This window comes from Sturnira hondurensis, unplaced genomic scaffold (genome assembly GCF_014824575.4).
Source record: "Sturnira hondurensis isolate 20B ecotype Veracruz unplaced genomic scaffold, ASM1482457v3 Scaffold0006413, whole genome shotgun sequence".
In the NCBI taxonomy this organism is placed as follows: Eukaryota; Metazoa; Chordata; class Mammalia; order Chiroptera; family Phyllostomidae; genus Sturnira; species Sturnira hondurensis.
In genome coordinates, this window is record NW_028079044.1 from 58,311,564 (window position 1) to 58,332,752 (window position 21,189).

The following is a 21,189-nucleotide window of genomic DNA, read 5'->3' on the forward strand; positions in this document are numbered from 1 at the left end:
CCAAGGCACATATCATTAAGCTACCCAAGGTTAAAGAGGAGAGAATCTTAAAAGCAGCAAGAGAAAAGGAGATAGTGACCCACAAAGGAGTTCCCATCAGACAGACTATCAGCTGATGTCTCAAAAGAAACCTTGCAGGTGAGAAAGGGCTGGAAAGTATTCCAAGTCATGAAAAGCAAGGACCTATGTCCAAGATTACTCTCTCCAGCAAAGCTATCATTTAGAATGGAAGAGCAGATAAAGTGCTTCCCAGATAAGGTCAAGTTAAAGGAATTCATCATCACCAAGACCTTATTCTATGAAATGTTAAAGGGACTTATCTAAGAAAAAGAAGGTAAAAATGTGAACAGTAAAATGACAACAAACAACTATCAACAAATGAACCTAAAAGAAAAGGAAAATAATGAAAACAAAAACTAAGCAAACAGCCAGAATCAGAGAAATGGACGTCACATGGAGGGGTTTCAGTGGGGAGGGAGAGGGGAGGAATAGGGGGAAAAGGTACAGGGAAGAAGCCACGTAATTAGTGGGCATAAAATAGATGGGGAGAGATAAAAATGGTGTGGGAAACAGAGGACTCAGAGAACTTATATGTACAACCCATGGACATGAACTAAGGGGGGGATGCTGGTGGGAGGGGCCTCCCCCCCCAGCCCCCGGCCCCAGGCTCCGTGTGGCCAGGGCTGGCCCCTGCAGCAGCAGCAGCAGACCTTGTTCTCCAGTTGGACATCGGTGACCGGCTCTGTCCTCCCACACATGCTGCCTCCTGCCTGGGAGCAAAGGGGATTTGGAGAGAGGGCCCGAGGCAAAGATTTGGCCCATCGGAACTTTCAGGCTTTCATCCTGGTTTGGCACTTTTCCAATTGCGGTTCTAATTAGCCAACTTCTACGAGTAGACCCTCTTTGCTACTATATGCCAGGTGCCTGATTAGTTATATTAATGCAATTATCCTGCAAAATGGCTATAACCACATTTTACACCTAAGAGAGCTGAGGCTCGGCGAGATGAAAGAAACTTGAGCCAGGTTATGCGCCTGGTAATTGGCGGAGCTGTGCAAAGTCACGTCCTTCTGCCTCCAAGTACTTTCTGAAGCCTTCAGTATACTTCTGGTGACTTAAAAAGTTTTAATTTTCTAATGATAAAAGTGATACCAGCCCTGACTGGTGTGACACAGTGGGTTAGGTGCTGTCCCATAAACCGAGAGGTCACTGGTTTGATTCCCAGTCAGGGCACATGCCGGGTTGCAGGCCAGGTCCACAGTTGGGGGTGTGCAAGAGGCAACTGGTGTTTCTTTTGCACATCAATGTTTCTCTTTTTCTCTATATCCCTCCCTTCCCCTGCCTCTAAAAATAAACAAATAAAATCTTTTTAAAAAGTGATACCAGATTATAATACAAAATAACTAAAATTGGAGGAACAGTTTTCACGGAGTTGTAGCCACACTTTCTGTACAGGTTTGATTCTTGTTTGTTTTCCACGTAGCATTATAATTCACGCCTCCCTCCACAGGATTAGAAATTCTTTGTAAACCTTGTTTACAAAGGCTGCCTGATAACCCCTCAGCTGCATGTACCAATATTTACTAAAACAATCCCCTATTGTAGAACCTTCCAGCGGTTTCCAGTTCTTCGCTGTCAGCCACACTGCTGCGAAGAACATCTTTTTTATTCAGAAAGCTTTTCCTGTTTGTCCTGTTTCCTTAACCAGTTCCCAGAAGTGGACATCCTGGTTCAAAGGCCGCCAGCAGTTGAAGCCTTTTCCTCCACATTGCCAGATTATTCCCCAAAGGGTGGCACCCACTCCTTTCCCCACCAGCGGGGCTTGTCTTCTGAGGGCAGTGTGCACTCTAACCCGCCCTGTGTTCTCTTCCCAAAGCCTCATAAAGAGAATGGCCCAGAGCGTGGTGGAGGTCATGGAGGACGCCAAGGGGAAGGTCCGGGAGAACCTCCTGGCCAACGGAGGTAGGTTGCCCCTCTGTCCTCACTGCCGTGCTGCCCCAGCTCCGCTGGCCCGTGGGTAGCCCTGGGTGTGGCCATACCATTCGGTGCCCCCCCCACCCCCCCAGGAGGCTCTGAAGTGGCTGACACTATGCATCCCGCTGTCAGCCCAACAGCAGGGAGGTTGGGAAGGCCTGCCCCTTGGCCAGTGTATTGCCCCCTGTCGTGTGTTTTTACCCCATAGCTGAAACCCTGAAAGAAATTTGAAGTGGAAATGTGTTCAGGGGAGTTTCCTGGGTGTCTTGCCCTCCCCGCCTTCTCCGTCAGCCTCTGCTCTCTCCTTCGTGGGCGGTTCCACCCTGGCCCCCAGCTCCCCAGCCCCCCTCACCCCCGACGGGTTTATTGGCCTTTTCCCAGAACAAGGCTGAAACACCCTGCTATCCTGCGTGATGTCTCAAACTGAAATTGTACCTTGGGCCCAGAAAATAGGGAGTTAGACCGAGAATGTTTTGGCCCATTGTGTACCTGGAATTGGAGTGCACTTAAAATGTGCTAGATGAAAAGTTGGCAACTTTGGAGACTTTAGAAATTAGGTGTTTAAATATCTGCTGTTAATTAAACCTGTGACGACACAGGCATCTGTGCTGAAAACGAGGGGTTGGATTCTACACTTAACATTGACATCATGTGTTACACAGAAATTCGTATTTCCCCCCTTCCTGGCAACCTTAAAAAGCTTTCTATTGGCTTGTTTCAATTGACAAATGGAAATGTTCATACTCCCAGACCTGAACTTGGCTTTGTACGTGGATGCGGTTGAATAATGACACCTTCTTACATTGCAGGTGTGAAGGAAAAAATGAAATGTTTAAAGAGTAGGTCGTGCATTGTTTGCTGTGTGTGTGTGTGTGTGTGTGTGCAGTGTGGTGCCCACATGTCCCTTGGGAAGGGGGGATCTTGGTCTGGTCATCAGGGTACAGTGACCTGGTGACAGTGGATTTCCCCAGTACCACCCGGCACTCGGTCACTATATCCATGTGACCCAGAGAGCAACTGTTTCATTCCCTTCTCCCTCCCTCAGGCCTCCCCTGCCTCCACAGCAGCTCTGCATACCTCCCGGAGTGGGGGTGCTTTGGCTCTGGGGTCTGGGTAGCCTTCTGCATCTTGGCCTTGCAGTCCCCCTTCCTGCCTGGGAGGCTGGCCATTGTGCGGCCCCAGGCAGCTGCAATGCCAGGCTTGGCTCTGTGCAGCCTGGATGGGCAAGGAGCCTGCTCCTCCCAAGCACCTGGAGGGAGCCCCTGTGCCCACACAGGCCTTTCCCAGTTTCAGCCTTAGAAGAGCCATTTGCTCTGGGTTTCCCCCACCGGCTTCAGCTGGAGGAACTATAGCCAGCAGACCCTTTAGGACCTGCTGGCTCCTACAGACTGGAAGCTAGCAAAACACCTTCCCCAGTGTAATCTCTTCATTTGCAGTGAGATTTCTTGCTGATGCTGATACACAGATTATGTTATTATAAAAATCAACTGGTCTTATTTCCCAGCAGGGCCCTAGACAGAAGAGCTGACTTAAGGTAGAGAGCTGCTTTTCTACAAGAAAACTGGTCTCTAGGGATGGAGGGTTCAAACTCACAGCCAAATGGTGCTCACACGCTGCTCAACATTCACGTGACTTAGTATCAGGCGTGGTTATTCCGTCACATCCCCTGCCCAGATGGCTCTGGCTCTGAGAGACCCTGCCTCCCTCCTCCAGGGGAGGCCATTCGGCTTTGCTCCTTTGAGTCATCATCTCTAGGCATCGTGCAAGTTGGGTCCCTGTGAGCTTCCACAGCTTGTTCTCTACCCGAGGCCATTGCCGACAGAGGCCAAGGATGCCAGGGTACGGGCTCTGAAAGGGACTGAGGTCAAGCGACCTTTTACACTTAGCTTGGCTTGGGCTTTGCTGATGTTCTTTCGATGGGGAAATCCTTTTGTTTTGAAGACCCTGGAACCGGGGGCTGACAGAGCCCACCAGAGGAACTCAGGGTGGCCCCAGCAGGTGGGATTTTAGTCCAGTCTCCCCCAGAACATACCTGGGAACTCAGATTGTGTGGAGGGCCAGGATCCCCAGCCAGGAGGCGGTCAGACCTGGCCCTGCTGTGGAATGTGCTGTGTGGCCTTGGCAGGTCGCCTCTCTGGGTCTTGGGGTTCTCCCCTGCCAATGACTTCATGCCTGTTCAGGCTGGTAGCTTTGCCTGGGCACCTTCCACTTTTGTTTGCTCTTTGCCCTGAGCTGAGCCTTGGACACAGAAGCGCATGGGGCCTGGGTGCATTTGATCTCAGCGGAAGCTGAGCGAGCACACCCTGGTCCAGCCCAGGCCCCAGAGGTGCACAGACGCTCTCCACGCCGGAAGGTCCCTGTGACTTCTGGGTGGCAGCCTGTGTGGTCACAGGTCCTCGTTCTGCTGCACGCCTGCCAGGCAGGCCTGGCTTTGGTCTCAGATGTGAGCCTTGTAGCTCAAGAGCTGCTGCCTGAGTGGGCCTGCCTACCTCGAGGTCTGGATGCACAGGCCACATAGCTCCCTGGGAGACCAGGCTTCGCTGACCTTGGCCAGGAGAGGGAGGGGAGGCTGGTTCTTTCCCAAGCGGACAGAGATAGGCTGCAGTCCTGGACATACCCTATGGCCCGAGGAGGCTATGCCTGCTGAGGGGCAGACTATCCCCAGAGCCTGTTCTCACCTAAGGCCATGTGTGGACAGGCAAGGCCTCCCTTGGATGAGTGACTCGGGGCCACGGTCAGTGTCTGGAGCTGGAGCTCCGGACGTGGTGGGGCAGGTGCTGCAGGGGAGGGGGCGGTCACTGTCACAGACTGCAGCCTTCCATAGGGAGGTCTGCATGGGCTCCTTACCCAGCCTCCCCTCCTGCTTCACTCACCAGACGTCCCTGCTTGGCTCCTGAGTGCCAAGCACTGTGCCAAGTGCTGGGCATCCAGATGTGACTGTCCCCCAGAGGAGTCAGCCCAGGGTGGGGGGCTTCCCGCAGCAGCCTGCACTCCGTGGTGAGACAGAGACCAAGGGTCTGGGAGCCACTGAGAGGGGGCCCTAAAGGGATTCTGGCCCTTCTTGTGGAGACAGGGAGCCCACCGTCCTTGGTCCAAGTGCCACAGAGATGCTGGACTTTGTGGAGGTGCACGGAGATGAGAGCTTGGGCTGCCACCTGCCTCCTGGGAGCAGCCCAGGCCGGGCGAGTTAGAACAATGACCAGGGTTATTAGGAAGATTCGAATGTGGGGCCCTTGCTCTGCACCAGGCCCTGGGGACAGCAAGACAGCGCGCTTCCCTTAGGGACCCCAAAAGGGCAAGCGACTCAGGGATGAGTGGGTAGCATTGCCAGTGTCGTGGGAAGGGGAGCTTGCGGGGGCTCCATCCTGATGTTGCAGCGAGGGACAACCCGGGGGTCAAAGGTGGCTTGGCTTGGGCAGTGGAGTCTCTACCAGACGCAGGAGGTGGTGGCAGAGAGGGGACGAAAAGGGGGACTGACCCTAAAGCCTGGCATCTCCTGCCAAAGGTGCCTGTCCCCTGGCCTGTGGGATAGGCGGCAGTCTCTGCCTGTCAGCGTGTGACCCGCATGCTTGCCCAGTGCCTGGACCACAGTAGGGTTCAGGAAGTGGGATCAGGGGCTCCTGGTGCCACAGGAGGAGTCCTTCCCGACCTTCCGGTTCTGCCCTTGACCACACCCCCTGTTATTATCCAGACATTAATTCGGTTCCTCCCAGGGCTGTTTCCTTTTACAAGGTCATTTCCCTGCCATTGGGAGGCAGTACCAAAATCCATACTAATGCCAAATTAACACCCAAACCTGTGTGACTCTGGTCTGGCTGCCATAACAAAGTACCACGAACTGGGGGCTTACCCATCAGACGTTCATCTCACGGTTCTGGAGGCTGGCTCAAGGTCAAGGTGCTGGCAGACGTGGCTCCTGGTGAGAACCCATTTCCTTCACTGTGTCCAATGCAGGCCTTTCCTGGGTACAAGCATATGGAGGGGGTCTCTAATTATAAGGCCATTTTATATAAAAATGAAGAACATACACTGGAAAAATGCACATCCATGCCAGATACTAAGAACCACATTCACCAGTTCCAACACTCTGCTCGTGTTTAAAACACCTTTACAACAGACCCGTGTGTTGAAATCACCTCTGTCCGGCGCTTGGACACAGGAGGCAGGAAGATGGCTCCTCTTGTGAGCAGGTGGCATCCAGGACAGTCTGCGTGTCTTTGGGGGTTGGCTGGGGGGTCCCTGGTGTGCCTTTGGGGTACCTCAAATCCAAAGGATAACCTAGCAGGGAAGCGTCTCCCAAGCAACTGTAAAAGGCAGGGAATGAGCCCGGCATCCTCGGCCTCTCAGCCAACTTCGCTCCTCCCTCGCTCCTCCCTCCTGGTGCCTGCTCTGGGGCAGCCAGCGGAGGCTGAGGCTGGGCAGAGGGCGCAGCTGGGGCAGCGTCCCTTCCGCCTGCTGTGCTTCACGGTGGGGTTCCAGGTGCGGGCAGCGGCCAGGCAGCTGGCCCAGCACTCGGCCCCGCCGCGGGGTGCGCTGCCCCGGAGCCCAGGTCTGTCCTCTGGTCCCTCTGATATTGCTTCCCGGCTGGGAGTGCAGTAGGTGGTTGGGGCCCGACAGCTGGATCTCACTGGTTATCAGCCCCGCTCACGTGCTGATACGCCTTTGTGTTCTTCCAGTTGATTTGACGTCCTTTGTGACTCAATTTGAATGGGACATGGCCAAATACCCTGCGAAGCAGCCACTGGTGGGTGTGGTGGACACCCTAGCAAAGGTAAGAGAAGGGCCTTCCTTCAGGGGATGCTTATGCTTCAGTGACCGGGGCCCTCGGACCATCCGACATGGATCTACATGCATCTGGGCCCTGGCAAAGCAGATGGACTTTCTGGGGAGGGCCAGAGCAGGAGGCTGGGCTGTCCCCGTGGTCACCCTTTCTTGACAGGCATGGCCTCCAGGTTTTGCTTCTCTGCTCTGGGGGCCCTGGGTGGGAGGTGTCTCATAGCTCGTTGTCTCCCTGAGGGCAGGCGCTGATGGTTTGTGACAGCCTGTCCCCACTCCCTCCACACTCTGTGGAGCCCTCCTAGGTCAGCTCTCCTGCTGGCCCAAGTGCCTGGGAGAGAGCCTGAGCCGGGCCAGGAACAAAGCGTTCCTGTTGTCTGCTCAGTGGCAGAGCCACCTGGGCAGGGCTGGGTGGACCGGGGGAGGAGGTGGCTGCTGGGACTGTCCCTGTGGTGCAGCTGGCCTCTCCTCACTGCAGGCCCTGGCCCTGCCTGGGGCCAGAGGGCCCGGAAATGTGGGTGCGGCTCCATGGGCACCCCTGATGTCACAGAAGTCCCAGCTCCTCCTGGCACAATCAGGCAGTGATTCTGGAAGTCCCTCCAGGAGGGGCTGCCTGGAGCCCCTGGGCCGGGTGCAGTTCCTGGGTGGCTGCTGTGCCCCTGCCTCCCCCTAACCCAGGAGCAGATGGCTGTCCGGCGGGCTGGCCAAGCCCTGCCCCCACTACAGAGGCCAGGTGGAGCCAAATGGGGCAGCCAGTGCCCATCTCTGAGTCCCCTGGGACAGTGCTCACCGCGAGGCTGTCCTGGGGTCACCAGACCCAGTGATGAAGGCCTCAGAGTGCATAGGGCCCTTGGCTGAGGGGGCAGAGCAGGCTGGGGGACAGAACCTGGCTTCTCTCTAGTCCAGGGGATCCAAAGAATGGCTTTGGCAAGGAAGTAGAGACAGGGAGAGAGCGGGGGTTTGGTGGCACCCTTGTGTGCCTGGGACCACGCGGGGCTCTTTCACTTCTTTTCCTTCTCATATCCGTCCTGGGAGGTAGGTGTCACCTTCCTCTGATTTCAGGTGGGAGGCCGGCCCAGGTGAGGTGCCCACTGCAAGGGCTGCAGGGTTGAGGCCTTGCACTAGGTGGGCATGAAGGGCTGGGTCATGCGGCATGCAGGGCACCTGCCCCAGGGGTGCTAGGCTGACCCTGCTCCCTGAGCCAGCCCAACAGAGGCTCGGGGCATGGGCTCCCTGACCCTGCCCTGTACCAGAGCCCCCATGTGGTGCCCTCAGCCCTGGCTCAGGCCTCTTCCCCCAGCAGGAGGTCTCAGCGGTCAACTAGACACATCCCAGCCCCTGGGAGAGCCGTGGGGAGGTACCTGTCACATGTGGTGGGCGTTGAGTAGCATCGTCTGGGTGATCGGACAGGTCTCTCATCCTGGGAGGAGCCCCGTCCTGAGACAGTCCGGGGAGGCTTGACCTGCTCAGCAGCCGGGAGCTAAGCCACCTACTCCTCCTTCAATGAAGAGGTGTGGGGAGAGCTCCCAGCCCTGCACACTGAGTGGCAGCATGTCCCCTGGCCGGGGGCCTGCCCAGCCCGTGGCTGTGTCAGCCTCCTCAGGCTGGGTGATGCTGTCATTTCAAAAAATCCCCAAATCTCACTGGTGGAACAGCAACAGATCCATTCCTCCACCATGGGCGTGTCTGCCCGTGGTGGAGGGCCAGCTCCCTGCCAACCCACGGGGTGCTGGCGGCTGGCGATGCCCCTCTGGTGCCGCAAGGGGCCTGTCTCCTGTGGGGGGTGACCCCCTAAGGAGCAGGGCTGGTGTTGAGTTCTGTTGAGCATGTGCGATCTCAGCTCTGCCCAGCACTGGCCACTCTGCCGGGAGGTGCAGAGGGGACCCAGGCCTGCCTCCCTTGGGAAGCTCAGGCTGGTGCAGGAAAGAACTCACCCCTGTGCACGAGCTGCTCCGTGCATTGGAGTAGCTTGCACCGGCGCCATGGCTCCGAGCTCATCGAGGTTCAGGGACAGACGCCGGGTCACACAGCTGATCAGAGTTGGAAGTCTGGCTCAGAGTCTCAGCTCCTCTCCCCATCTCATTGGGTCCCAACACCCGCTGTAGGGTGTTTTCATTGGCTTGTGGTGAGATCAGAAAAACAGAGAGGTTGCAGGATTTTAAAAACATATATGAATCTTATTATAGAAATCAAGACCTGTGGACTGTGCCCATGTCAATGTGCTGGTCACGGTGTCACACTGTTCCATGAGAGATCTTACTACTGGAGACTGGGACAGGGCCCCCATGGGCTATTTGTACAGTTTTCTGTAAATCAATAATCTTTGTAAAGTAAAAAACATTTTTAAAATTGTGAAAAAAAGTATAACTCTTTCCCCCCCAAATCAAACATAACCAAGTGTAAAGCTAAAAACATGAAAGGTCTCCTGGGACACCACGGCCCACCCCCATTCCTGCTCTCTTTAATCTCCCTAAACCGTAAACCGGTGTTGAGAAGTCTGAAGCAGACCCTTCCAGCTATATAAAAACTGTATGGATTTCAACTCAGCATTGTCCGTCCCCTACAGAGCGCCCCTTTTTCCCTATGAGGATTCTGGGATGTCCCCATGTCAGCATGTGCTGCTCTGTTGCGTTTGGTGGCTGATCACGAGTCACCGGTGAGGTATCACTGATGGTGGCCAAGGACAGGGATATGGGCACAGTGTCTCTCAGGAGCTGTGGGAATAGGCCCCGTGCCCCACACATGTCGGCTCGGGGAACCCACCTCGTTCGAAGTCCCTGTGCCGTGGGTGCCAGGCGCTGGGGCACCGATTCCACGGTAGGGGACTCTGCTGTTGCAGTATGGCCCCTGGAGGGCAGCGGCCGGTGGGCGTCCTTCCAATTCCCGACACCGCCCACTGCATAAGAAGGTCCCACTGAGGCCTGGGCTGCGCTTGTGGTGACTTCAGAACACTCGCTTGGGGAAGCCGTCTGTTGTGAGGGCTTCGGGCAGATTGGGCACTGGTGGACATTTTCTTTCTCTGCTTCTGGCCCCTGGGGAAGACATTGTCACTGTGGCCGGGCTGATGGGGTACCTGCGGCAAGAGAGCTGGGCCTTGGGCCTGGCTTGTCTCATTCCCTGCCCAATGCAGGAGGGGTCTGGGGAGTGCTTCTAAACATTCTGGAATAAGGGAATCTCCTGAACATCAGGCCGAGGACCGGCCTCCCAGCTAAAGGAGCCTTCCCACCTATGTGGAGCAGGGAGGGGCTGCCGTGGTGCACAGCTGAGCCTGGAGACCTGGGCGGTCAGGGCTGAGCCGTGGAGCCTTCACATACAGAGGTGTTTGAAGCGGCAGGACAGGGTCAGCCTGCGCTGGCCTCTGGCCAAGCCTGAGTGTGCACGTGTGCAGGCGCCCTGACCGGGGGGAGGTGGGCTGGAGTCCACGGCGTCCGCTCCCTGAGCCTCTGCATGTGCAGAGCAGGGCCACTTACCCCTTCCTGCCCTCCCAGGGCCTCACAGGGGGGCCGAATGTGGGTGCTCGGAGAGCAGGGGCGTGGAAGGGAGGCCATCCCTGGTGAACGGGCAGGACTCGTGGTTTGTCCTGAAGGGCGCCAGGAGCAATCTGTGGCCAGTTGGAGAAGTTTGACCAACTCTTCGAACTCTTCTGCTTTTACGAATAGCAACTGGCCCAGATCGAGACCGACCTGAAGTCCCGCACGGCCGCCTACAACGCCCTGAAGGTAACCCTGGAGAGCCTGGAGAAGAAGTCCCAGTGAGTGTCCTGTCCTCGTGCCACTCGTGGCCACTGAGCCCAGTGGGGGCGGGATCCTGCCCAGCCATGGTGGGAGCTGTGCTGATCGTGGGGTGACCGGGGTTTGTGCGTGTGAGAGAGAGTGAGACAGACAGATGGGCGGACAGGCAGACACACTTCTGACTCTGCAGGAGCTATGTTGGGAGCGGTGGACCTGAAGCAAATAGGGTGGAGGGTAGAGGGGAGGAAAGGCCCAGGCCGGGGTTCCTGGCATATCCCTGCCTATGCCCAGAAAGGAGCAGATGCTGACAGGTGCTTCCTCCCCTTTGCCACCCTCCCCCAAGTTGTTAAGAGCATCTGGGCTGCACCCCAAGGCTTCCCCATGGAAGCTCTGCAGATGCCCCTCCTCGCAGAGGCAGCAGCAGGCTGGGCTGCCAGAGCCTGGCCCCTAGTGAGCACCAGCAGGAGAGGGCAGTGGGCTCTGTAGTTGGGGCAGAGTGGCTTCAGGAGCTCAGGGCCCTTCTCTGCCCACCTGAAGGGCCACCACGGGGGAGAGGGAACAGACTGCCTGGCTCTGCAAACACAGCTAGTCACCAAGAGGGTGGGAGGTGTCAGGAGAAGAGCTTAAGGCCAGTGCCATCATGGCTGCCACTGTCTTATGAGGCAGTGAGCCCCCTGTTGTTGGAGGCATGTAAGAAGAAGCCATGTGAGCTCCTGCTGGGGAAGCTGGAAGGTGATCATGAATAGGGCCAAGTTGGCACCGACGATCCTTCCAGTCCCCGCAGATGGTGGATCTGATTCCCTTGACGGTTCTCTGAGACACTCCAGAGAAGGGAAGTGGGGAGCTTCCCTGGGGGAGCTCGGCACCAGCCGTCCTGAGGTTGGCCATCCTCCTGGTTGGCTCACCACAGTGAGCAGAGGAAACATCACCAGGGAGGTGTCCCTCCTACGGCATCTTCTCTCTTCTGATGGTCCCTGCGCCAGTTGTCTCCTTGTGACAAAAGCAGATAGTACATTCGTGGGGAATTTAAAACCAAAGAGGGAGACGTACTTCAATTAGAAACCATCCTTGGTTGCCTGGCTCTGTATCAGAACTGAATGGGCACCCATGGAGTTGCACCCCCCACCCTTGGCCTGACCAGGAAGGACTGGCCAGAAGGGCAGGGCGCCAAAGGCACACAGCCCTAAATGGTGGCCTTGGGGCAGATCCGCCATGGTATTGACCAGTGGGCCATGAGGCCGTTCGCCTACGGGGCCATCCACTCCCACCCCCAAATCGTGGACATGAGAATGGTCTGGGATGAGAGCAAACCCCAGCCCAGCCTGTTCAGTCCAGTGGTAAAGAAGTCCTCGCTGACTCAGCGTACACCCCAGGGAGGGAGAGGAGTGGAGAGGGTGAAACCAGCCCCCCTCCCTCCTCTGCCCTTCTTTTCTTCACCTGGTAGATGTTTATTAAGCACCTACTACACACTCAGGCCTTACGCTAGACCCTAAAGCCACAAAGCAGAAGAACGCACGCTTTCTGCCCTGGGACCCCTCACACTCACTCACGCAACAAACAGCTAGGGAGTGTGTGCTGTGTGCAAGGGCTGCACGAGCGTGAAGCAGGCAGGTGAGGTCTGACCGTGTAGGGAAACGAGGTGCCTTTGGAGAGGGGCCCTCGGGGACTTACTGGCGATGCAGAGGAGGCGGAGGGGAGACAGGGGCCGGCATTTCACCTGAAGCTGTGGCCTCGGCTCAGCGCCCCAGGGCTGTGCACTCGGGAGGCGTCGTGTGCTGCACGTTAGCTGATGCCATGGCCTGTGCACCAGCGGTGCAGGCAGTCCCATTGGCTGTATTGTGTCTCGTTTGCTGGTACAGTGGCCGTGATCCCAATGCTAAAAACACCATGACCCGGCACAGGCCAGGTTCCACTGGGCACACAGAAAGCCGTTTCAGGTGTGTGTCCCCTGGCTGCTGTGAAGCCTGTAAAGTGACACGGCGCTCTCTCCGGGCTGGTGCCTGCCCAGGACAGCCCAGGCAGCTTCGAGAGCTGGCCGCTGGGTTGACACTTGAGTAATGAGCTGTCTGCCACTAGTGGTGCCCTCCCGACAGTGACAGCAGTGGCTTGCGCCAGGGCAACGCAGGTGACGGAGGTGTTGGATTCAGCAGCCCTTCGGGTGACCGGTGATAGCACCTGCCAGCCACAGCGGTTTTGCTGGGGGCAGGCACACTGAGCCTCGGGAGGGGCCCCTTCCCCAGGGGCAGCCTGAGCCTCCCTATTTCCTGCCAGTGGCTCCTGGTTCTGCCTGCTCCCCTGCTACAGGTGTGCCGGGGTCCATGGTGCCTCCACATGGCTTTCTGCTGATCCCATCCCCTTTGTCCCACATGCACCCAGGGGAAACCTCCTCACCCGGACACTGAATGACATTGTGAGCAAAGAAGACTTTGTGCTGGATTCTGAGTATCTGGTTACACTCCTGGTCATCGTTCCCAAGTAAGTGGCGAGGGAGGCAGGTAATGGGGTATCAGCCTGTGTCAGTCATCACGGAGGTAGGCCAGCCATGCCCCAGGAGCTGGGGGAGGAGCCCGCACGGCCTGGTCCCAGGCCCTGAGCGAAGGCCACGTGGCAATCACAGGAGCGGGTGACAGTGCCTGCGGCGTCACAGCGGTGACAAAGGGCCACTTCTTGAGCACTTGCTGCGTGCCAGGTGTCACAGACAGCTTCGCATCACTTGCTGCAAGCCTGGGGGTGGCTGTGGTCAGTTGTCATGCCCAAGGCCACGCAGGGCCAGGGTTTCTAAGCTGCCAGTGGGGTCTCGGCTGAGTCCCCCTTGCAGGCCTTTCCCGCACGGCGCTAGGGGCCTCCCAGGCAGGCAGGGCTCCACCCTGCAGGGCCACACACAGGGTCTGGGGCTGTCTCTGGCCCCAGCCCTGCTCACCTCGGCCCCTCGGGGGAAAAGGGGTGTGCCACTCCCTAAACACTCAGGATGCCCGAAGCCTTTTCTGCGGGAATCACATAACCACTCTGTGTCCTCACAGACAAAACTATGCAGAATGGCAAAAAACCTACGAGTCCCTCTCGGACATGGTGGTCCCTCGGTCAACCAAGTGAGTACAACCCCAGCTTCCCCCAGTGCCCCTGGGAAGCATGTGCGGGCACTCTGGGGCACCCAGCCACCAAACACTTGTGGCCACACTAGCCCCTGAGTTCCTGCACGGCCACGCAACCAGCCTCCCTCCATCTTTCGGAACTTTGCTTCCCTGCCCCTCCTCCCGGGAGCCCTCCCTGGCTGCCCTCTGCCCTGCCTTTTCAGGCAGCTCCGTGTGGGTTCTGGGGCAGGGGTGGGGCCTGCTGGGGTCAGAGCAGGAGCAGGCAGTGAGGGCTGGCTGAGTCACAGAAGAAGGGATAAGAGAAAGTAGTCACGCTGATAATACCAGCCACGGAGCTGGGCCCAGAGTGGGCAGGCCTCGCTCTGTGGTGCTGAGCAAGCTGCAGAAGGCACACACAGCACGAAGCTACTTACTTACGGTCTAAAGACCAACGAACTCCACCACGTGGGACTTGGGCACACTCAGGTGCACAGCGAAATTATGGGCGTGTCCGGGGATAAGAAACACCAAGCTGAGCACAGAGGTGGCCTCGGGCCAGAGAGCAGAGGGCAGTTTGGGGCAGAAGCTGTGTGTGGGGGGCGGAGAACGACACAGGAGGGTTTCTACTGTATGAAAGTCGATGTCTAAAGCTGCATGGCAGACACGTAGGCATTTGATTGTCTGAAATAGCTTGTGATTTTCACAGGTTTGATCAATAGTGAGGCCCCTTCCTCTGCCTCCCAGGCCCTGGGGTCAGCCTCAGGGCAGCCCCGCCCACTCCCAGCTGCCCGGCTTGCTCTCCCTGGGTCCCGACTCACAGGATGTAGCTATCAGGAGCTAAAATGAGGGTTGCAGGGGACAGAACAGTCACAGCCTGAAGTCACATGGGAGGCTGGAGGAGAGAGCCCGGGGCAGCTGTGTCTTTGGTGGCCGGGGGTGGGGAGGTGGCACCGAGAGCAGAGGAGCCGGCCCTCGAGGCGGGCTTGCTTGCCTGCTTGGCAGCCTCTCCGCTGCGTCTCAGCAGCCAGGTTCCAGGACACCGGCCCGGAGAGTCTCTCAGACCAGAGCCCCAGGCCCTGTGGGCCCCTGAGAGTCCCAGAGCTGACTTGAGAAAGGGCTCTGGGGCCGGGGCAGCCTCTGAGGGTGCCGGCTCTGAGGAGCAGGACAGGCGGCCTGCTAGCATGCTCATAAAGCCCTGCCCAGTCTGAGGACTCCCCTTACCGGTCACCTGGCCAGCAGGAGTCACAGATGCCTAGATCACTGGCCCCAACCACCCCCATACCCTTGGGGACAGCAGCCAAGGCGGTTTTACATGGAGGTGTGCTGGGAGGCTGTGCCTGATTAGGCCACTGTGAAAGTGGACGTGAGATGGCCACTGTGAGATGGTCTTCACCAGCGTGTCAGGGCCAGGGGCACCTGTGCGCACACAAGGAGACTCAGACCCAGGAAGGGGTGGCTTGAGCCAGACCTCAGGTGACTGCTCGCTAGAGCCCAGTCCCCTGAGTCCCCTGAGGGCCTGTGTCTATGTGGCCAGAAGGCCCCCAAGGCTCTGGTGAGGAGAGCAAGTGGGAGGAAGGCAGCCGGGACCACAGAATTAGGACGCCCTGGGCTCCCCACCCTCGACGCCTGCAGGGCCCCAGTGCACAGGCCACAGGCCGAGGGGACAGAAGCCACCTCCACAGTGACCTAGTCCCGAGGGAGAGGACAGGCCCCTGCCAGCCCAGCGCCAGGTTGGGGCCTGAGGGTGAGGCCAGTGAACGGAGCTTCTCTCCCACAGACTGATCGCCGAGGACCAGGATGGTGGCCTCTTCACGGTGACCCTGTTTCGGAAAGTGATCGATGACTTCAAAACCAAAGCCAAAGCCAACAAGTAAGGGCCGCGATGGGCTTCCCCGGGTCTGGGCTCCACTGGGGGGGCTTTGTCATGAAAGCCTCTCGTTTGCTTGCTTTAAGGTTCATGGTCCGAGAATTTTACTACAATGAAGAGCAAATTAAAAGGGAAAGGGAGGAGATGACCAGGTTGCTGTCTGATAAGAAGCAACAATATGTGAGTACCCGAGTCGGGACACGGGTTTGCAGGCAAGATGGGCCAGAAGGGCCGTGTCGGGGCCCCCACATCTCAACGCCAGCGTCCCCATGGTCCTAGGCACACGCCACAGGTCGTTGTAGAGCTGGTGCCTGAGCCATGAGCCGTGGAGCGGCGCGCCCTCTGAGCACGATCCCAGCACTGTGCTGCCCGGGGGCGCTCAGTCCCATCCTGCTGATGAGAAACCGAGGCTCTGAGTGGTCAGAGCCTCGGGGGCCCTGGAAGGGGACCCTGCCTGATCAAGCAAGGCAGGCGGGGCTCCAGAGTGAGGCCTGAGGTCACACCACTGTCCTTGACAGTGTGATTCTAGGTGTGGTGTGACATCTCCGTCCCCAGCACCTGTGTTTACCTTCGCTCTGCTTTCAGCAAAGAGTGGGTGCTTATCCTTGAGACTTCCGACAACAGCCACTCAGAAACTTTTCAGGGCTGAGGGTGGCCGAGCTCCAGGGGCAGAAGGCCAGACTTGGGTTTCTGAACTGTGACCAGGGGCGCTGAGGACAGTCACTAGGATGCAGCAGCCTCACTGGCCACGCAGGGCTGAGCCCTAGCTCCTGTCTGGGTGGGGTGTTTTCGGGTTCCCTCCCCCAGTCCCCGTGGAGTGGGGCATCTGTCAGCACCTACCTCTTGTGCAGAGGGGAAGAATGAATAGAAAGCACTCGGGGCCTCTCGGAGGAAAGCCCGTGGGTAAACAGAAAGCTGTAAGTATGTGCTTAGCTGGAAGGCCAGAAGTGCTTCTCCTGGGGCCGTGTGTTTGCCCTGGGCCTTCTGGACATAGGACGGGGTTCAGTACACCTGACCTGACCTGCGCCGAGGCAATGGCCTTTCCCAGGGGCTCCAGGAGACCAGCCACCCGCAGGAGCGAGCACCAGCTGTGGGACCCCTGAAATGGCTCCTCGGAACCCCCCTGGACTGGCCTGTCCCTTTCGACCAGAGGGGAACTGATTGTATAAAGTGTCCCCAAGCATAAACACGCACACATATGTGTGTATAGACGTGTGCGCCCTGGACGGACATGCACACTTCTCAGGTCCTCTACAATGAAGGGCTGAGTCAGAGCCCTGGGCCCCCAGATCCCCTGCACCCAGGCAGGAAAGGGGGTCGCCACCAGAGGTGAGATCCAAAAGGTTTCCTCTGAACCTTGGCTCCGAGACCTGGGACTGCTTCCGAGGCCTCTTCTGGGGCCTCCGGCTCCCCGCCTCGTGTGGACAGAAGCCAGATCATGGCAGCTTCCATGAGTGTCCAGGCGGCAGGCCCTGCCCGGAGGACTGGTGGTCAGGTCCTTTGGCACCCACCCTCACGCTGGCACAGCCCCCCAGAGGATCAAGGTGACACACGAGCCTGCCACCTGCCACCTATGTCTCAGGTTGCCAGCTGGTGTCGGCTTCTGCACCCCCACGCTGGCCTGGGGAGCCCTGCCAGACCTCTCTTCTGCGGAGGGAATGGAGCTCCGGCGGAGACACACTGCCTTGGAGACAGTCCCTCTCAAGGCTCTTGTTGTGTGCCAGTGCACAGGGGACAGCTGGGCTCAGCCCGGCCTCAGGCTCTCCAGACTCTTACCCCTTAGCCTGTGTGTGGTTGGGTCGGACCCGCTTCCTGCATCTTTCCGGTTGCTTGTCGACCAGAAGGGATGGGCCGGGTCCCAGTGTCACTGAGAGCATAGGGCAGGATTTTCCTAAGCTTTGACTGTTTGAGAGAAAAATGGTGCTGAAGGGTGACACGTCCTAAGAGCAGGTAGCACGTGTAAGTGCACCCTGGCCACCAAGGAGGCTGCTGTGGGCTGCACTTGGTACGGACACCTCGACGGGGCCCAGACAAACAGCTCAGCAGGTAGAGTCTCTTCCACTGCACCCCCGGGAGCTGTCCTACCCTCGTCTGCTTGCTCAAGGGGGAGGCCCCGGGCCAGGCCAGGCAGAGGAGGGGTGCAGGAACTGCCCCTCGCCAGCCATCGGCTCTTTCCACAGAATCTGGAGCCGAACAGACTTCCCACGCCCCCAGGGCGGATGGCACACACCTCCTGGCTGCCAGCCCTATCAGGCAATGGGAGAAGTATTTCTGTGTGTTTCTCGTGCATGTTTCCTAAAAGATTAATCATTTCTGTGCCTTTAGCAAACTTCCAGTGTTGCTCTTAAAAAGGGATCATCCACCCTCTCGGACCACAAGGTTAAGGTAACCCCACTAGGTCATCCCGATAGGCCTGCTGTGGGGCACGCCGACAGAGAGAGTGAGGGCGAGGGCGAGGTAAGCACCCTGTGGGAGCCCTGGGGTTCCCTGGTTCGCATGTCCTCGCCAGCGCAGGTGCCTTCTGAGAAAATCAAGCCTTGCACTTTCTGTCATCTCTACGGCTTTCGAGGTCTTCCCTTCGAGGAGCCCAGATGGTTTCTGCCTCCTCATCTGGAGGCCTCTTTGGGGCTACGGGTGCCCCCTGCCTCCCACAGTGAATGGTGCTTTGGGGCCAGGGTGCCTCTGCTCTGTCTGGAGGTGGCTGCAGCTGGTGATGGGCAGACCCTGGCTGGTGATGGGGGCGGCAGTGGTCAGGCAGCCCTGGTGGACCCCCTCAACCTTCGTGGGCAGTTGGAGGTATCGGGGGGAAGCTCGGAGCCTTCGCTGCAAGACTTTGAACTCCCCCAGATGACCTGCCACCCCAGCACTGGTGACGGCTGCCACGGCCCTGAAGCGCTGTGGTCATGTGAGGAGCTTCCTGAGCTTGGTGGCCGTGGGGGATGCCGGCAGTGGGCCAGATTCTTCCACGAAGGTGGTCCCCTTGGCCATAGTGTCAGGTGGAAGCCTGTGGGCTGCCGGCTGAAAGCCCCGAGGTCAGGGGCCACCCGGCCTCGAGCCACCTGGTCTGAGGGGCCCGAGCACTTGCCTGTGGCCAGCTCGCTGAGCTTCCCGGCAGCAGACAGCCTGGAGAACATGGTCCTGGGCACCCGCTCCCGGGCCGCGCCGGACCGACTTGCTGCTTCTGCTGGCCCCTGGGCGTTTCTTCTCCATGCAGGGCTTGCTGTGTCAGACCGTCGCCCTTTCTTGGCTTGGTGTCAAGGGGCAGAGTGGCCAGGAGGGGTCACGCTCGCCTGTCTCTGCAGGGACCCCTGCTGCGCTGGCTCAAGGTGAACTTCAGCGAGGCCTTTATTGCCTGGGTCCACATCAAGGCGCTGCGGGTGTTCGTGGAGTCTGTGCTCAGGTAGGTGGGGGAGGAGCCGGACGAGCCAGGTCCAGGGGCACCTGGGGTCCCCTTGCCTGCCCCTCACCCCAGCCCCCCCAGCCTCTTCAGGCAGGACCTTCCCCCGAGCCCCTGGACTCCTGGCCAGGGTTTCCTGATCCAGTGAGCCGTCCCTCAGCTGTGAGGCCCCCTGCTGGCCGGTGCCCTTTACTGCCAGACCCAGGAGTCACCTCCCACTTCCCCGGCACCCACCCCCCTGGCAGCTGCCAGGGCCCAGGGCCCAGGACCTGGCTCAGACCCTGACCTTGAGGCCCAAGCCTGACAGAAAAGTCAAACACAGCCACACCAAACCACCACCACCAAAACTTTAATGAAAGCAAAATAGTTTCACTGTGGAAATTTTGGAAACTATGGATGAACACAAGAAATGAATAAAATCACCTGACATTTTAACAGGGAGAGAAAGCACTGCTAACAACACATACTAGTGTGTACTCCTTCAGATTTTGGGTTTTTGGCTTTTTAAATGTATAGAGATGGGTAATTCTGACTAAATTTTTATGAAAATGGGATCTAACGGAAATTATTTTTCGAAGCTAGCTTTTCTCCCTGCTCTGAACATGTGGGGTGTCGCGAACACACCACTGGCTGCACCCTGCTTCCCGGTCTGCTCTCCCAGCCCTAGGACCCTCTCTGCTGGTGTCCCTCCCCACGGCAGGGTGCCCCAGGATCCCCTCCTCCCAGCCCCCCACCTGGCCCACCAGCCTTCCTCTATCTGGCTCATCTTCCCTTCCAGCACCTTCCTCCAGCTTCCCTGTTTCTGCCGATGGCCAGCTTGGATGCCTCTGCCCCTCGCCCTCTGACCTCACCTTTCTGCAGATCAGAGACCCCAGCGTTTCCAGGCGCACTGCTCCATTAGCAGCCCGCAGTGGGGCCTGGGGACGCTGGGGAACGGGCATAATCATGGACATCAGGAAACAAAAAACAAGCAAGAGTAACAGGTGTTCGCCTGTGAATCATGGACGTGTCAGGCATCTCCAAGGGTGTCACTGCCCTAAGGGCTGCATTTACAGCTGGCTTGGGGACAGGAAGGCATGCAGGTGACAAGCAGAGGAACATCCGAGCATTTGCTCCCTGATGGTGTATTTTTTAAAAAATCGACACTCTCCAAGGGCATGTTTATTATGTATACAGTACTCAATTGTATTTGGGCAACACCACAGAAAATGCACCAGGCAAGTGATTTTAAATGTACTCAGGCACGCGAAGTCCATTTAAAGTCTTTTGTTCACCCGAAAGCTCGGTAAGCTGGATTTTTTTTTGCTTTACCTTTTTTATTGGAGGAAAGGCAGCAAGGCTTCGTTCTGGACAAATGCTTTCCGTCGGAACCACCAGTCCCGCCACCCAATGGTCACAGGCAGCTGGGACGGCCTCTCAGCTCGGTGGTCAAGAACTGCCGCTGTCAGAGTGGGTTGGTGTGTCCTGGTGCCTTCTATCTGGAAAGATCTAGTGATCGTTTACCCGACCCTTGGCTCAACCGAGCTTTATTTTCTCAAGCTGCTATGCTGGCTGCAGCTTTTCATTTTACTAGAACCTGTTCAGTTGGCTTGGCCCACGTCCGCCCCTGGTGTAACGCACGCACTTTGTCTGTCCGAGAAGGTATGGACTCCCCGTGAATTTCCAGGCCGTGCTCCTCCAGCCTCATAAGAAGTCCACCAAGCGGCTGAGAGAGGTTCTGAACTCCATCTTCAGGCACCTGGATGAAGTGGCAGCTGCAAGTCTGTTGGACGTAGGTATCGGACCCAGAGGTAGCCGCCTTTCTGCAGTGAGGGTCGGCCCCTGTACAGGGGACACCCACTCCCCAAGATGGTACTTGGCAGACTATTGTGAAAACCTGCATTTCACAAATACGAGGTGTCAGAGGCCGTGTGTGCGTGGGCGTGTGCGAGGCGGGGGGTGCAGGGCTGCAGGGCAGAGCAGAGGCTCAGTGTGTCTGGAGAGCTTCCTGGAAAACGTGGAGGTGCCACGGGAAAGCAGCCTCGCACTGCGGCCACCAGTCTGTTTCCCTCCGCAGGCGTCCGTGGAGATCCCCGGGCTGCCACTCAGCAACCAGGACTACTTCCCGTACGTCTACTTCCACATCGACCTCAGCCTTCTGGACTAGGCCCGGTGGCCCCGCCGGGCTTTCGCGCACACGCGGACGGACCAGACGACGGCAGATGGCCTCTCCCTCAGCCGGAGCAGCTCACATGTCCTCCGGAATTTAGATTTTCAGAGAAAGTGCTCACAGCAGCTAGTTCCAGTTGTATTTATTTTTTGTAAGTTACAATAAAGACAGGCCCAGTCCTTTCAAACGGCTCCTGACTCATACTCAACCCTATGGCAAAACGT

General features: G+C 57.9%; 1 protein-coding gene across 4 annotated transcripts in view; it reads left to right on the top strand.

The window, feature by feature from the left end:
• Positions 1–21,155, top strand: part of ATP6V1C2 (ATPase H+ transporting V1 subunit C2) — a 38,193-nt gene extending 17,038 nt beyond the window's left edge. For 3 of the 4 annotated variants that reach the window (XM_037048717.1, XM_037048715.1, XM_037048718.1), the window contains exons 4-14: positions 1,877–1,962; positions 6,651–6,745; positions 10,410–10,501; positions 12,858–12,956; positions 13,502–13,570; positions 15,330–15,422; positions 15,506–15,599; positions 17,745–17,876; positions 18,722–18,819; positions 20,458–20,587; positions 20,873–21,155. In XM_037048717.1, coding sequence (XP_036904612.1) covers positions 1,877–1,962; positions 6,651–6,745; positions 10,410–10,501; positions 12,858–12,956; positions 13,502–13,570; positions 15,330–15,422; positions 15,506–15,599; positions 17,745–17,876; positions 18,722–18,819; positions 20,458–20,587; positions 20,873–20,962 — 1,078 coding nt within the window. In that variant the 3' untranslated portion in view covers positions 20,963–21,155. The remainder of the gene's footprint in view (positions 1–1,876; positions 1,963–6,650; positions 6,746–10,409; positions 10,502–12,857; positions 12,957–13,501; positions 13,571–15,329; positions 15,423–15,505; positions 15,600–17,744; positions 17,877–18,721; positions 18,820–20,457; positions 20,588–20,872) is intronic. The other variant, XM_037048719.1, reaches the window with a different exon arrangement.
• Positions 21,156–21,189: the final 34 nt, after the last annotated feature.